Below are 15,678 nucleotides of genomic sequence, written 5' to 3' on the forward strand. Positions count from 1 at the left end.
TTGTCCCCCTGGAGATGCATGATGTGGGCACAGACCCCTTCCCTCACTGACTCTTTGCACCTGAAATCCAAGGCTCAGCTTCTCAGGTTCTGGTCCTTAGCGGTGAGGACCAGAAATGTCCTGGGTGGGGACCCAGGAATGTCTGGAAAGGGTGGTGCTGGGAGGCCCAGATGCTGCCCGCCTGGGGCTGCTCCCGAGGGCCGCTGGCACCTGCAGGGCAGCCGCACCGTGCAGCACACAATGTCACAATCTACCTGTCTCCCTCGTGCTCTTCAGTGAAGCTGAGAGACTTCCAGTCGGCAGTGAACAACTTTGAGAAGGCCCTGGAGAGAGCGAAGCTCGTCCATAACAGCCAGGCACAGCAGGCCATCATCAACGTGAGCCTCTCCCCCGCTGGGCCGGCTCTGGGGCTGGGTGGGCCCCCCGGGCTCTCAGCCCCAGATATTTATCACCCCCCAACCGCAGGGCACATTCTGGGTAGGGCAGTGGCTTTCCACTGTTACTGCCATCAGTTTATACAGCAGCCCAACCAGTACCCATACTGTGAACTTTTTATTTTGGGGCCACGCCTTGCAGCACAGCTTGCAGGATCTTAGTTCCCAGACCAGGGGTCGAACCCGCACACTCGGCAGTGCAAGCTCGGAGTCCCAGCCACCGGACTGCCAGAGAATTCACCTCAATACACATATTTTTCTTTGAAAAAACAGACAAAAAATAGAAAGTTTCACAAAACATATTTACCTTTACTATGTACGCTATTTCCTACTCTGTTCTATTTTCTTTTCATTCCTTTTCTTTAATGCCGGCTGAGCCCTTCTAAGCACATTTTAGGACTTGCGGTTTGAAAAGTACCAGCCCCCCCATCCCCCGCCCCCCCCCCCCAGGAGTCAGTAAGAAATCAGCGTGATGGCCTCACCCACTTGCGCTGCTTCGTCAGGCAGCCATTTAGAGTAAAAGGAATTAAAAGTAAGTAAAAGTTACGGTTCAGTTCCTCAGTCACACCAGCCATGTTTCAAGTGCCCAATAGCCACGTGAGGCCTCTGGGTACCACACGGTGCAGATCTAAAGTCTTCCCATCACTGCACCAAAGGTGACGACCGTGGTCTCGGCCCTCAGGAAGTGGGGTGTCTACAGGAAGCTTAGAACGCAACGCCCTCGTTCCTGACCCGTGCGACAGGGACCAGGGGATGCAGCGTGAGAGCCTCAGTGGGTAGGCGGGGCTGGGCCTTTCCCCTCAAGGAGGGTTTGAGGTCGCCTTGGAGGCTGGGCAGGTTTTGAAAGGAGGCAAAGAGAAGCGCCTGTCAAGCCAAATGGACCCACGGCCCTAAGTGGCTCCTCATGGGATCAGGCCCCTGACCTTTCACCCCCCGGAATGGCATCTCCAGGCAGGAAAGCATACGAGGGGGGCAGACCAGCGCTGCACAAGAGAGTCCAGGCCCGGCAGACGTTTCCTGAGTGTCTAGTGGTGTTCTGCCCTGGTGGGGGGGTCAGGGGGAGGGCTGCGACGAAGAGGGCAGAGTTGCCCTCAAGATGCGCACAGGCTGAGTTCCAGGTCCCCGGGCGTCCTGCAGACACCGTGGGAGCCCCCCGGAAGGCAGGCCAGCCCCCAGCCACAGGGTGTGGCTGAGTCCCTTCCGTGGCTTGCTGCCTGGCTGAGGGCTGAAGGGCTTGCCTTGTCTCTTTTACGCTGGCTGAAGCCAAGAGAAGCTTTAGGTAAAAAGGTGGGACTCAGTAGACAGACGCAACCCCCAGAACAGGCCTGAGCCCGAGGGAAATGAGTTTGAGTTGCCTGCAAGCCGCGCTATCTCTCATACCACTTAGTGTGGGGAGTTCCAAGTGCATAGTATCCACTAACCTCAGGGCGGCAGTCTTCAGAGGAGCCAGGGGAAAGGGGAGGGGGCAGGGTTCTGCACAGCCCTGCCTCCTGGCGCTGGGGCTTGGGTGGGGAAACGACAGGTCACACGGGGTTAAGAGAGCTCACCAGCTCCTCTGCCACCCACAGGCCCTGGACGATGTCAACAAGTGCATCATTGAAGAGCTGAAGAAAACCAACTACAGGGAGATACTCAAAGATAAGAAGGAGAAAGGTGAGTTCTGGGGCCCCGAAGACGGCAACCTCAGAACGCTCCCTCTGCTTTCCTTCTGGCAGTCTTCGCCATGCTTTCCTGCCATTCCTTCGGTCGGGGGCTTGGCACTGCTCACCAAGTATTCTGATTTCAGTGCCGCCACCAACCCCAGCCTTTCTTGGGACAGGAGAGGGAGACCTCGGGCTGGGGTCAGAACCCGTGCTGTCTGCCCTATTTCTTTAGTACTCCCGTATTTCTTTAATCAATTCATCAACTATTTGTTGAGCGCTTGTCACGTGCCAGGAAGGTGTGAGATTTGGGAGGAGACAGAAGCTCGGTCCCTGCCCTGGAGGAGCCCACAGCCCAGTGGGAGAGCCAGGCAATTAGAGCTGCCGGCGCCCAGGGCTCCTGCACCGGAGCCTGCTGTGCAGGGGGACAGTGCTCTGCTGTGAGGGCCCGGGCAGGGGCGCTCCCAGTTCTGTGGGGAGGTAGGGAATGCTTCCAAGAGGGAGAATCTTCTGCTTCAGGCTCCAAAAGATGCCCAAGCATTTTCCAGATACAAGATGGAAGGTTGAGGGCATTTCCGGTGGGAAACAGCAGGAGCAGACACAGAGGTGGAATGACAGTAGCTTACACTGTGGGGGCTCTTAACCGCTGGCCCGACACTGGGTTAAGCATTAGACAGAATGATCTCACTCGGTCCTCACCACCTAGGAGGTAGGTACTGTTTGGGGGGCACTGGAGCCTGAATGATCTGCCCACGTCACACAGCAGTCTGACTCAGAGCCACACGCTCCCCTGCTGCCGGCAGCTGGTCTTCAGGGCCAGCAGTGGGCAGCGCAGGGGTCGGGGCAGGGGACCCAAGGGCCAGCTGAGGTGCATAGGTGGCAGGGCTGTGCTCCTGCTGGCCGGTCTAGCCCTTATCACATTCTTTCTCCCGAGGGCTCCAGGGAGTAGAGAGGCCTTTGATCCCCCGCCTTGCTCTAGGCTGTCTGACTGGCTCCCATGAAAGGAGTGAGGGAAGAGGAAGTGGCTGGGACTCCAGGCCCCACGGAGTCGACAGGGACCAGGGACGGGCCCCAGAGGGGCAGGGATGATAAGAGAAGCTGACCCCCACTCGGTGCTTCCTGCATGCCAGGCGCTCGTCTAAGCTTTATACATACCGACTCATCTGATCCCAGAGCACTAAGAAATAAGTATTCCGTGCTTGATTTTACGGGTGTGGACATGGAGGCAGAGGGGTTAAAGTCCCACAGCGGATTCCAGTCTCCAGCAGCCTACCCCTGGAACCCGTGCTTTTCCCACGCTTGTGCAGTTTCTGTCTGCCCCTCTGAGGGGCCCTCCCTCCAGCCAGATCGCAGTAAAGGGTAGCTGGGGCTGGGGCTCCGGGCTCCTCGGGGGACAGAGCCCCTTGCAGGCACCGAGGCTGAAACCCTCTCTGATCCAGGTACAGCAGCGGGAATTTGGGCACGGGGTTTCTGGGCACCTGAGCAGGCAGATGACAGCCTTTTATTATCCAGCACCTGCCACGTGGTGGCCAGATCCCCTCAGAGAAGATCTGCCTCTGCCTCCACACACCTTTGGAACTGCGCTCAGGAGCCACAGAAGCAATAATGTGAAGGGTACAGCAGGGAAGTGGCAGATGCTCCAAGCATCCTCCTCCCTTGGCCGACGGAGTGCTGGGAAAGGCATCCTGAAAACTCCTCCGGAAGGCCCTGAGGCCGGCCGCTGCTGGGCACTTCCCTTCCCGGACAGCAGGTGGCAGCATTGCATGTGTCTTAGCCAAACCACGTCATTTTCCTGCTCTGAACCCAGAGCCCCTATAGGCGGCTTAGAAACCAGGACTTCCAGGAAGTGGAAGGAGACTCAGGAAGGGATTGGTAACTTTTCTCTGTAGCTGGTAAAAACAACGAGCAAAGATCCCTTGGGTTGTAAAATTGCTCTCCATCCGAACTTCCACCACAATCTGCTCACATTTTTACGGGGAACCTCCCAACAAATGATGAATATGCTTCCCAGGGACGAAGGGAAATGCAGAATGGGCATGCTGGAGGAGAAGCCTCTGTCCTTTCCCAGCACCTGTGCTAGTTCTCGTAGGGAAAAAGAAAGAATGTGGTCTGGGGGCAGACTGTCCTGGGTTCAAATCCTGGCTCTGCCAGTTATTTATTTGCAATGTAACCATCGTGTGTGATTTCCCCTTTATCAATCTCAGGTCCCTCGACTGCAAACTCGAATCAGTAACACTGTGCAATTTTTTTTTTTTTTTTGCGGTACGCGGGCCTCTCACTGTTGTGGCCTCTCCCGTTGCGGAGCACAGGCTCCGGACGCGCAGGCTCAGCGGCCATGCCTCACGGGCCCAGCCGCTCCGCGGCATGTGGGATCTTCCCGGACCGGGGCACGAACCCGTGTCCCCTGCATCGGCAGGCGGACTCTCAACCACTGCGCCACCAGGGAAGCCCCACTATGCAATTTTTTGATGACTGAACGGTATAATCTGTGTTGCTCACATGATGCCAGGAACAGAGCTGGTGCTCAGTAAATGATAATCCCTTTTCTCATTTTGGAAAGGGGTGCTGTCTCTTAGAAACACAGGCCCCCACAGGCTGGGGTTCCCCCAGGCCCGGAGACGGACAAACTTCTACCTTTCTTCCCTCCTTTCTCTTGTTTTTCAGAAGATGCCACTACGTTGGATAGTATAACAGTGATGGCAAAGGAGAAGGAAACGATGAGAATGAGAGATGAACCCGAGAAGGTCACCGAGACGGTGATGAAGCAGTGCGAGCGGGAGCAAATGGAGAGTGAGAAAGAGACCGAAGGTGACTTGTCTAAGGAAACCCTGGGGATCACAGCTAGTGGACCAGAAGAACATAGGCAGAGAGAAGAAGTAGAAAAAGCCAGCCCCTCAAGGAGAAAAGGACCAGCTGCGATGGAGGGAGGTCCAGGAGATGTTGCCGAGGGACAATCTGGAGAAGCAGGCAGGAAACTAACAGCAGTGAACAGAGGGGAAACAAGAGAAATTTACAGGAGGCCTTCAGAACTGGACCAAAACCTCTCAGAAGAATCAAGCACGAGGGAGTCCGAAGGACTAGAGTAGACACTTTCAGAAATCGGCAGAAGAGGGTCCAAAGCACTGGGGAAAACGGAATCGGGAGAAATAAGAGAACCGGAAATAACAGAAAATTCTGAAAAAATGGAAAAAGATGAAAAGGAAGACGAATGAAGCCATCGAGTAGGCATTACGATCAGGAGGCTGGTGTTCACAGGGACCACGGAGATCTTATTAAACTGGACCTTCAAGCTGAGATTTGTCTCTAATAGGAAAACATGTGGACTGGGTCCCACAGGTCACCTCTGTCTCTTTCTATTACTGTTTTCCCTTTAAATGTGCATCTTTCACTCTTACAAACCCTGAGTCTGTCATTTTGCCTCCTTACCCCCACCCATTCTCAGAAGAGCCTTAGAGAATGAATGAGTGGGCATGGGGTACCACTTTCCAAGCAGAACTCTGATGTTCTGATTAGGTGAGAAACACGGAGACCCCCCAAACAAGGCCTGACCCAGAATGTGACCAAGTGAAACGCGGTCCTCCTCCCCAGGCCCTGTGCAAGGACCTCATGGAAGAAATGAGAAAGGTGCTAAGAAGAAAGGGTTTCAGGAGAGTGAAGAAACGGACGAGCTCCAAGGAGCTCAAAAAGCTTAAGGGGGGGAGGAAAGAGAAAGGCCTGGGAGTAGAGGTATGTCTGCCCAGCTGCTGGCCATTGGTCTTGCTGAGTACCTACTGTGTGCAGGGCACTGTGGGAGGCTTTCTGGAAGAAATAAGGATGGGACAGCCTCAGCCATCACACAGTGAGGGAGACCTACTTGTAAACCCCTAAGCCTTGAAAACAGAATGAAGTGCACGCTGGCACTGGTGGGGCTCTAGGAGCCCAGACGGAGAAGGGAGGTGTCTGCCCACGAACAGGGAGCAGCTGAGAGTAGGAGCTGCGGCTGGACCCACCTGTGCCACCCCAGGGCCGGGCGGCACAGTCAAGTAAACCAGGCTCCTCCAGCTTGTCTCCTCCTCTGTGTAACGAGTACCTGCCTCAGTGACTGGTGTAAAGATTATACGGGTGCTTAGCACAGCACCTGGTGCACAGGAAGCTCTTAAATACCCACCCACTGAGCTTTCAGTGGTTTCACAGAGGGGGTGGCTGAGCAGCTGAGGACGCGAGTTAGGATTTCATTACATTATTCATCTGCCCCTTTGGCCACTGCCATCCTAGTCCCAAACGGCTGGGGTTGCTTGGGGCAGAGGCTGGGACCTGCCGGACTAGGGGGAGGCAAGTGAGGCATTTCAGATGCAACTTTTAAGGAACGTAGGGCCAAAAAACTCAATAAGGAAGAGAAAGTATTTTAACGCAATACTGTAAAAAAACAATTAATGCAAAACCCGATGATGAGTAAAATATCAAAATTTAAAATAAAGACAGGATTCGACCTTGTACTTGCACGACCCTGCCTCCCTCGCCTCAACCTAATCTCGGCGCGGGACCCGGGAGGGGTGACTGCCTGCCTCTTCAAGGAGTTCATCATTACCTTGTACAAGAAGAAGAGGCCGCACAAGCCCTCCGCTCCCCACCCCCCCAGCGTCCGTCGCCGCACAGGTGCCTCGGAGCCCAGGTGCCCCACGCGGCGGGCGTGCGGGCGTGGGGGAGGGCGGCCGGCAGCACTGCCGCCACGCCCCAGCGCCGAGTCAGTTTCGGGTTTCGACTCGCCGCGCCTGCGCAAAGGGGGCCGGGCTTGGCCCACCCGGGGCCAGCCCGCGCGCGCTCCGCCCCCGGGCTATGTAAGGCGGCCCCCAGCGGGGTCGCGTCACCGCTACACTCCGTGTCCCTCCGCGCAGGCGGGCGGCCCCGGAGAGCTGGTGCTGTGACGGCGGCGGCCCCTCCTCATCATGGTGAGCGGGCGCGGGAAGGCCGGGAGGGGAGCAAGCAAACCGGGCCGGGGTGGCACCTTAACGGAAAACGGGAGTATTGGGGAATTTGGGAGAGGAAGTGGCATGCAAATGAGGATCCGAAGTTCCGCAGTTGAGTCGGGGCTTTCTTGGCTCTCCGGTACAGGCCTGAGGTAGGGGTGATGCTGGGAGAGTGGGGAGTGCGGACGGACCTGGAGGAGGAAGGGAACCGCTCTGCAGAAGGTGCTGCCCCGGAGCCGACCCGGCTGGCGGGTGGGCCGGGGTAGCATGCGCTGGGCCCGCGCTGGGCTGGCGTTCGGCGCCCTCCCCTGCCCAGGGCCTTGTCTGAGATAAAGGTACGCCAGCCGAGCACTCAGGGTGCTGGCGGGAGGTGGGGCCTCGCGGTTTAGAGGAGAAGGCGCTGTACAGTAAAAACTACTGATTGTCACCTGTGGGTTTTAGCAGGCAGGAAAACAAGTGGCTCAGACAGGTGCTGCTGACACACAGCAAGGGGTGAGCAGAGCTAGACCCTGGACGCAGGTGCCCTGAACCGCCCAGTCCTGGGGCAGGCACAAAGACCACGACTTTGTGGGGGGTCCAAGGGAGAGGAGGAGGAGGTGGCAGGCGTGCTGAATGAAGCCCTTTGTCTAGCGCTCTCCTGCCCTGCCCCCCGCCAGCCCTTCTGTGGGACCATTGTCCCCCCATCCCAGACAAGAGAGTATTATCTGTCACTGGCATTGTTGGGGGAAGGGAGGCGGTCTTTGGGTGACCCTTCTCCACCCTCACCCTGCTCTGTGCCCTCAGGGCCACGGCCGCTATGGCTTTGCCCATAGAGCCCCCCACCTCCAAAGAGGTCATCCTTAATAAGTGCCAGGAATATAAAGTTAGGGTTCACTCCTAGAAACGCAGGCTTCAGGCCCGCCCCTGCACGCACTTCCAGCACCGTTTTCGTTTCGAGGTGGCAGCGGTGGGCGATCCTTGAGGCTAATCCTTGAGGCTACGGTTCTCACTAGAGGAAAGAGTTTAGGACCGCTCAGACAAGCATTCCTCTCCATCCTGCAAAGCCAGAAGCCATCAGGTCTCGAGGACCGAGGAGAGACGTCCAGCAACCCAAGGCTTGGAATGGTGCCCAAGGCACCAGGGGTGCCTGTCAATCAGGGCCGTAGCACCTGAGCCAGCTGGGGTTCCCGGTTAGAAAGAGGCCAGAGACAAGGAGGCGAAGCTGGCGGGGTGGCCCCGAGTGACCTGGCTGATGTCTGTCTTCCCCTCCTCACACAGAATAGAGGCTTCTCCCGAAAGAGTCAAACGTTCCTGCCCAAGATCTTCTTCCGCAAAATGTCATCCTCAGGGGCCAAGGACAAGCCAGAGCTGCAGTTTCCCTTCCTGCAGGACGAGGAGACGGTGGCCGCACTGCAGGAATGCAAAACGCTCTTCATCCTGCGCGGCCTGCCCGGGAGCGGCAAGTCCACGCTGGCCCGGGTCATCGTGGACAGGTACCGGGATGGCACCAAGATGGTGTCCGCCGACACCTACAAGATCAACCCTGGTGCCCGGGGGGCCTTCTCCGAGGAGTACAAGCAGCTGGATGAGGACCTGGCTGCTTACTGCCGCCGGGACGTCCGGGTCCTCGTGCTGGATGACACCAACCACGAGCGGGAGCGGCTGGAACAACTCTTTGAGCTGGCCGACCAGTACCAGTACCAGGTGGTGCTGGTGGAGCCCAAGACGGCGTGGCGGCTGGACTGTGCCCAGCTCAAGGAGAAGAACCAGTGGCAGCTGTCAGCCGACGATCTGAAGAAGCTGAAGCCTGGTTTGGAGAAGGACTTCCTGCCGCTCTACTTCGGCTGGTTCCTGACCAGGAAGAGTTCCGAGGGCCTCCGCAAAGCCGGCCAGGCCTTCCTCGAGGAGCTGGGCAACCACAAGGCCTTCAAGAAGGAGCTGCGACACTGTAGGTGGCGGGGTGGGGGCGGGTGGGGGCAGTTAGCCTTATTTGTAAGCCCCTCTTGCTGGGCACAGGGTGCTGCGTGCCCGGGGCCATTGTTCTCAAAGCACTGGGGGAGGCAGGGGGCTCACCTGGTACCGGCAGAGGCCGCTTTGGGTGGTGGACGCTCCGTGGGTTACGGGAGAGGCGTTTGCCAGGCACCTTCCCTCTCACCGCACCCTTCCTCCTGCCCTCTGCTCCCCATCTGTGCTCTCCCAGCCTGGATCGAGGCCACTGACCCCGTCTTAGAGGTGGGAAAAACAAATTACTTACTACATCAACATTTCGTAAAACCTTGGAGGGAGAATCTGGTCCGATGTTCTCAAACTCATTTTTAGCAGCAGAACTATTTTCTAGAATAGAATATGCCATGCAGCCCTAAGCTGCAGAAAAATGACAACTTGGACTATCGTGACTCCACTGGCGATGGTTCCCAGGCCTTGAGCTATCCAGCGCACCTCCTGTGGCATCCCACAGCTCCAGAGAAGAGTCTCCCTAGTCTAGCCCCTCGGTTTTGCAGATGGGAAAATGCCCAGAAGGGTTGCGGGGTTTGCCCAAAGCTGTAGTGAAAGCTCGACTCTGTTTCCTCTAGAGGGGCCTCCCCTTACTGGGTTGGACCAGGGTTCGCTCCTGCAGGGGCTGTTTGCTCCATCGAGAGGGGAGGTTTGGGATAGGGAAGGACCCTGGTGGCCCTCCTTCTCCAGTGGCCCTTTGGGGAATATGTCACCCACTCCCACTAATCATCTGTTCTTCCTTTAACTCATTCCTAGTTCCCCCTGATTTTAGACTATCTTCATACTTGAAATATCCCCACCCGTGTTTCTTTGCATTGTCAGAGGTAATTTGTGCCGGTATAAGTTCTCAGAGAACTCTTATCTCGGCTCCTAAAATTCGAATGCTGGGAAACCGGGGAACTGTGGTACCTGCACCAGCCGGGCGTGAGCCCTTTACCTGTGAAGAGCGTGACAGAGAAGCTCCCAAGGCAGGGCTCCTAGTTAGAGCTGGTTCTGCCCTGGAGATTGCCTCTTGAAGCTGCTTTTACCGTTAAAAACTGGGATCCTTCTGCCCAGGACACAGCAGGAGAAATGTAATGGGCCACAAACAAGGCCTGCCCTCAGTGTAGAGGTCTCCCTCCCCTGTGGAGGGTGAGCGACGTCCTTCACAGGGATTCAACCCTGGGGGTAAACAGGAAAAGCCTAGTGACTCTGAAGCTAGCCATGACAAGGCTTGAAGTCTGGAAATTGAAATCACAGATACCCCAAGTCTCATCGAAACTACCAGCCACATAATGTCATCCTGTTACCTCCCAAGACCCTTCCTGCACCAGGCCCATTGTAGGCTTTCTTTCACCAAACAAGGCTGTAAGCTACCTATTATTACAGTGACCAGGTAACTTCTTGTTCAAGTGGCCGCTGAGTGAAATGGGGCACGACTAATACTTACCTAGGTGGTCTTGGGAAAACTGGGATGTGTGGTCACCCCCAGTTGTATTTGATTGACAGGTTAGGGTCCATCACTTGCCCCAGGTCCACAGGCTTGGAAGTGGGCTGGATGTTAATTATGCTGTTTCGGGCTCCTTCCATTATACCACACAGTTCCCAACCTCTTTTTTCTTTCTACCCCATTTTTCATGACCTGCTTCCCTCTTTTCAGATGCGTAGCTAGTGCAGTTCAGATTCCCGTGGCATATGCCGCCTACCCCTGGGTTACAAGTGCCTTAGTTTTCACATCTGGGTAAGAGACGTAAAAATCTGCAGAACATAAAGCAGGGAACGTGTATCAACACGTTTTCATAGCCCCAAAGTTGCTATTAATTTGACCAACTAATGGATGGTAGTGGATCGCTCAGTTATAGTGGATTGCAAATTTATACCTAATGTCTGATTTTTTTCCTCTGGGTCTCCCATGGTCTTGGTGATAGATGTTGCAATGCCCCTGCTCTCCCGCCCTGACTGCCCCACTCTCTCTCCCTTCAGTTGTCTCTGGGGATGAGCCCAGGGAGAAGATGGAACTGGTCACCTACTTTGGGAAGAGACCCCCGGGCGTGCTGCACTGCACAACCAAGTTCTGTGACTATGGGAAGGCCGCTGGGGCAGACGAGTACGCCCAGCAGGATGTGAGTGCTCCTCGGGGACACCTGGCTGAGGTGGGGAGAGGGCAGGGTCTTCTGGAGATGGGTACCGGCTCAAGGCAGGGACCACAAACCAGACAGCCTCTCAGGAAAAGAGGCAGCTCCATCCCCAGCTCACCGAAGCCTGTGTGGTGCCCCCCAGGGCCTGCCCATCAGAGCCTGTTCCTTCTGCAGATGCGCAGAGAATGCTGGTTGGCAGCAGCTCCTGCTCTGGCCTCTAAGCCTGTGTTCAGTTCCAAAGGCTAGAAGTCCCTTACCCCCAGTCTGAAGCCTGGCTGCGCTCTGAAGTGGGGAGTGTCGACAGGGAGGCTTATTGGCTTAGGGGTACCAGCCCCGCCCACAGCCTCTGACATGGGATCCTTAACCACCGGGCCTGGCCGACTCCAGCCTCCTTCAGGTTGCCTTCACAGCAAGGCCGTCCCTGACCCTCTGCCAGCTCCCCCACTTCTCTGCCTAGGTTAACGCAGCCATTTTGTTTATTCATTGGTCTCCTCCCACACGAATGGAAGCTCCCTGAGGGCAGCACTATTTACAGTGTGGCTCACCTTGTATCCTTAGCACCTACCACAGCTGCATGAATGAACACAGCACTTTCACTCCCATCTCTGTCCATTCATTTAGCAGTGTTTATTAAGCACCTGTTATGCACTAGACACTGTTAGGACCAGGGGGTGTGAGCAAAATAGGGAAGATTTCATGGTCAAAATCGGAGAGATGGGCTTTTTCAGAGAGTCAGATATAATGTAAGCCAAAGTGTATGGAGTCGATTTGGATCAAAGTCCTTTATTTCCGACCTCACCCCACCCTCCAGGATAGTGCCTGGATACCAGGGTGCTTTCACAGGGTGAGTCGAGTAGTAACGACAACAGCCCTTGTCAGGCTCTTCTTTTTTTTTTTTTTGCGGTACGCGAGCCTCTCACTGTTGTGGCCTCTCCCGTTGCGGAGCACAGGCTCCGGACGCGCAGGCTCAGCGGCCATGGCTCATGGGCCCAGCCGCTCTGCGGCATGTGGGGTCTTCCCGGACCGGGGCACGAACCCGTGTCCCGTGCATCGGCAGGCGGACTCTCAAACAGTGCACCACCAGGGAAGCCCCAGGCTCTTCTTTAGTCCTCACGCTGAGGAAGGTTCTAGCCTCAGCTGTCTCTTACAGGTGAATGAGCCCTGAAGCTAGTGGGTGGGGGAGCCCGGCCTGAGCTCAGGAAGCCTTGCGTCTCATGCCTGCTCTCTGGCACCTTCATTTTTTCAAGCAGCCTGGACAGTGTCGGTGGAAAGACATCCTGCCAGCACATGGCCGTGGATGTGGATGTCTGCGGGCTCTGCTCGGTGGCACTCACTGTCCTCTCTTGATGCCGCCACCTCCAGCTCAGTCCTCTGTCCTCTCTCCGTAGGTGGTGAAGAAATCCTACGGCAAGGCCTTCATGCTGACCATCTCTGCCCTCTTTGTGACACCCAAGACGACGGGAGCCCGGGTAGAGCTGAGTGAGCAGGAGCTGGCCTTGTGGCCGAACGACGTGGACAAGCTGTCCCCCTCTGACAGCCTGGCACGGGGCAGCCGCGCACACATCACCCTGGGCTGCGCGGGTGATGTGGAAGCCGTGCAGACGGGTATTGACCTGCTAGAGATTGTGAAGCAGGAGAAGGGGGGTAACCGCGGCGAGGAGGTGGGTGAGCTCAGCCGGGGCAAGCTCTACTCCTTGGGCAGTGGGCGCTGGATGCTGAACCTGGCCAAGAAGATGGAGGTCAGGGCCATCTTCACGGGGTACTACGGGAAGGGCAAGGCCGTGCCCACAAGGGGCGGCCGCAAAGGTGGCGCCGTTCAGTCCTGCACCATCATCTGAGTGTTCGCGGGCCACAGGCCCCCGCTCTTTACAAGGGAATGGGGAGGAGAGGGAAGCATCCCTCTGCTTGATTTTTGGTTTAAGATTTTTTTCTTTTTTTTTTTTTTTACTCAGTTAACCTTCTTGTAACTTTTTAAAAACGTGTAAAATAACTGCTCTTTTTTCCTGCCCACCCCCTTCCCCTCTAACGCTCAAGCTCTCAACACAAGGGGGTAGGTAGGCGCCATTCAGGAACCTGGACCAAAGCTGACGAGGCTGGGCCGAGTTGGGCCTGGACCGGAGCCACGACCCCAAGCCCCGCTTACAGTTGCTGGGCCCCTAGGCCCACTGCCCCACACAGGGCCAGCTAGTGGGGAGGGACACCTCAGCGCTGCTCGTATTCACGGGGTGGTCACCACGGCCACAGAAGACTAGAGGTGGATTTGAGACGGGATGATCCCTGGGCTTTGATCCCATTTCTGAATCAGTGTAGCCCCAGAAAGCCTGGGGCTATTTACCGGGGTAGAAAAGGGGTTTTTACCTTCCACCTTTGGTCCTAAGTGCCTGTCCCCTCCTCCTCACACTGTAACTAGGTTAACAGTTTGATACTAGGGAAGAAAATAGAATAAGCAGCAGCCGCATCCCAGGCTGGCTACAGGTCTCACCCCAGGAAGCGGGTGGGCTGCCATCCTTCCAGGGGCGTAGCTCTGTCGTGTGGATGGGGAGATCAGGGCCAGAGACAGCGCCTCGGGGGGAAAGCTCCAATCTTGCTGTCTGCCCAGCCCATCTTGCCTCCTTGGTGCCTCCGGAGGCCTCTGTGCCTCCGCTAAAGGGGGTCAGTGGGTACCAAGAGCCAATGGAGTGGCCCCCAGCAGTTTCGTGCCAAGCCCCACCCGGTGCCTCTGGGAAGGGACTTTTAACATCGCTGCAGGTGCTGTGGTTCCTGGGGTGCCCTCTGCTGCCCTCTGCTCAGTAACAGGGCCTTGCTAATCGGGTTGTCACTTGACAGAAGTGCCCGGGATTTTAGTTACTATCCTGGCTTTGCCCAACCTCAGCAACTTGTAAGACTGATAATGAAATAAATCGTGTTAATCCTAGCTGCGTGCAGTCTCTCTCGCCCTCTGTGCCCAGCTCAGTCTTCCCTGGGGCAAGGGCAGGGTGCATCAGGACTGCCTTTGTCCCCAGCTTGGGGCCATCGGTCCTGTCTCCCCTCTGCGGGCTGAGCACAGCTGCGGCGAGGCTGGGCAGTGGAACACTGTTGGCTTTCACGAGGAGGCAGCAGGGAGAGGGGCTGGTCTTGGATGCACACAGGCAGTGGGAGTTGGCCGGCGTGAGGGACGTGGAGCACAGAGCTGCCACCCCCCAGCAACTGGGCACAGGCCCACAGGTGTGCCTGCGGTTCTCTAGGGAAGGCCACCTTCAGATCAGTGCCACTTCAAACACAAGGGAAGAGCTGACTCTTCCAAGCCAACAGGGGCCTGGATGGCTACATGGGAACTTCCCAGGCCTCATGCAGTCAGCATTTCAGCGCAGCTTTGGCACTAAAGGGGGAAGGCTGAAAAGAAAGGGGCAGAGGCTCAGATGGAAGAGGAATAGCTATTTGGGCCAAGGTCTTTACCCAGCCATCTCTACTTACCCAAAGCACCAAAAATCAGAGCTTCAGCCAAAGCTTCAAGTGTGTCTGCCTGGAACTGAAATTATTCACCACAAACACAAAAGCTTGACCTGAACAGCATGACATATACCACTGCTTCCTCCCCCTGCTTGCCTCCCATACAGGAAGGGACACCAGTGGAGAAGTCAAGGGGCGTTTGCTAAGAATGCTGTTTCCAGCTAAGTGAGCTGACGTCAGCGCCCAGATCCCTGCACCCAGGAGCTGCCTGTCCCACTTGGAAAGGGTCTGAGGGTCAAAAAGGCAGGATTTTGTCCTTGTCACCATCTCCCTCAAGCTGTGAGAACTCAGAGCCCGTGTAAACCTCTGAGTTAGCCCAGCCTGACACCTGGCACCCACTTTGGACACATGCAGCTTCTAGTGATTTCTGGTGGCCCTACCATAAAATGTGTTTTCTGAACTCGCTGCCCCATGACTGGCATCAGGCTGGGCACGGCAGCATCCCCAGGGCCTGCTCAGCACTCCCGTGCTAAACCGATTTGGGGGCAGCCAGCACCCCACCTGCCCCCAGGTGCCCCCACCCCTCGTGGGGTGGCTCGCGGAGCCTAAAGTCCACGTGGGCATCAGCTCCGTGCTGGGGGCTCAGCTCTGGCCCACTGACTCTGGAGTGACACAAAGCAGTTGCCAGAGCAAAGTGCCAGAAAGGGTCAAAACATTTTATTCTCTTAATTTTTTTTTTTTAATAAAGTTAAACAGTAAAACAAAAATTCACAAGCTGCCCTGTCCACCCCCCACCTCCCTCCCCTACCCGCAGTCTTCGGCACTGGCTCCCTTTCCTTCACCCCACTCACACAGACACTGGGTATCCAACTGAGAAAACGAAACTGCTCTAAGTACGTGGATCATAATGAAGGGAGAAGGTGAGCTGTGTCCAGCCACATTCGAGGTTAAACGGAGCAAGTCTGCATTTTCTGGGTTCTGGATGGTTTCCTTTCATTAGCCAAACTGAAAAAAGAAATTCCCTGGACCAGATGCTGTAGGGAAAAGAAAAGCTTGTTAGCTGGCTCTGTGGGTTTTCTGGGGGAAGATCAGTTTGCCCTGATTATGCAGAGTCTTTAAGGGCTACTTCAAACAGAAA

The 15,678-nt window shown here is 56.2% G+C and overlaps 3 protein-coding genes and 1 long non-coding RNA gene across 8 annotated transcripts in view; 2 read left to right on the forward strand and 2 right to left on the reverse strand.

Annotated features, from left to right (window-relative positions):
* The window catches only part of ODAD4 (outer dynein arm docking complex subunit 4), a 27,491-nt gene extending 22,019 nt beyond the window's left edge, over nt 1-5,472 (forward strand). The window contains exons 10-12 of one of the 2 annotated variants that reach the window (XM_019939390.3): nt 277-377; nt 2,003-2,087; nt 4,739-5,472. In XM_019939390.3, the coding sequence (XP_019794949.2) occupies nt 277-377; nt 2,003-2,087; nt 4,739-5,160 (608 nt within the window). In that variant the 3' untranslated portion in view covers nt 5,161-5,472. The remainder of the gene's footprint in view (nt 1-276; nt 378-2,002; nt 2,088-4,738) is intronic. The other variant, XM_073797642.1, reaches the window with a different exon arrangement.
* LOC141277351 (uncharacterized) overlaps nt 1-6,799 on the reverse strand; it is a 9,449-nt gene extending 2,650 nt beyond the window's left edge. Inside the window, exon 1 of the long non-coding RNA XR_012328598.1 lies at nt 6,642-6,799. This is a non-coding gene — a long non-coding RNA (uncharacterized lncRNA). The remainder of the gene's footprint in view (nt 1-6,641) is intronic.
* A 41-nt stretch (nt 6,800-6,840) lies between these two features.
* Nucleotides 6,841-14,025, forward strand: CNP (2'',3''-cyclic nucleotide 3'' phosphodiesterase). Of its 2 annotated transcripts, none has more exons than XM_033847565.2 (4): nt 6,841-7,002; nt 8,278-8,947; nt 10,957-11,096; nt 12,500-14,025. In XM_033847565.2, exons 1-4 carry the CDS (start codon nt 7,000-7,002, stop codon nt 12,947-12,949), a joined length of 1,263 nt encoding a protein of 420 aa, XP_033703456.1. In that variant the 5' UTR covers nt 6,841-6,999; the 3' UTR covers nt 12,950-14,025. The 2 variants fall into 2 exon arrangements, with proteins under 2 accessions (XP_033703456.1, XP_033703457.1); XM_033847566.2 differs by lacking the exon at nt 6,841-7,002 and adding an exon at nt 7,154-7,355.
* The window catches only part of DNAJC7 (DnaJ heat shock protein family (Hsp40) member C7), a 30,132-nt gene continuing 27,488 nt past the window's right edge, over nt 13,035-15,678 (reverse strand). For all 3 annotated transcript variants that reach the window (XM_033847564.2, XM_033847563.2, XM_073797646.1), the window contains one exon: nt 13,035-15,574. In XM_033847564.2, the coding sequence (XP_033703455.1) occupies nt 15,537-15,574 (38 nt within the window). In that variant the 3' untranslated portion in view covers nt 13,035-15,536. The remainder of the gene's footprint in view (nt 15,575-15,678) is intronic.

This window comes from Tursiops truncatus, chromosome 20 (assembly GCF_011762595.2).
Source record: "Tursiops truncatus isolate mTurTru1 chromosome 20, mTurTru1.mat.Y, whole genome shotgun sequence".
NCBI lineage: Eukaryota > Metazoa > Chordata > Mammalia > Artiodactyla > Delphinidae > Tursiops > Tursiops truncatus.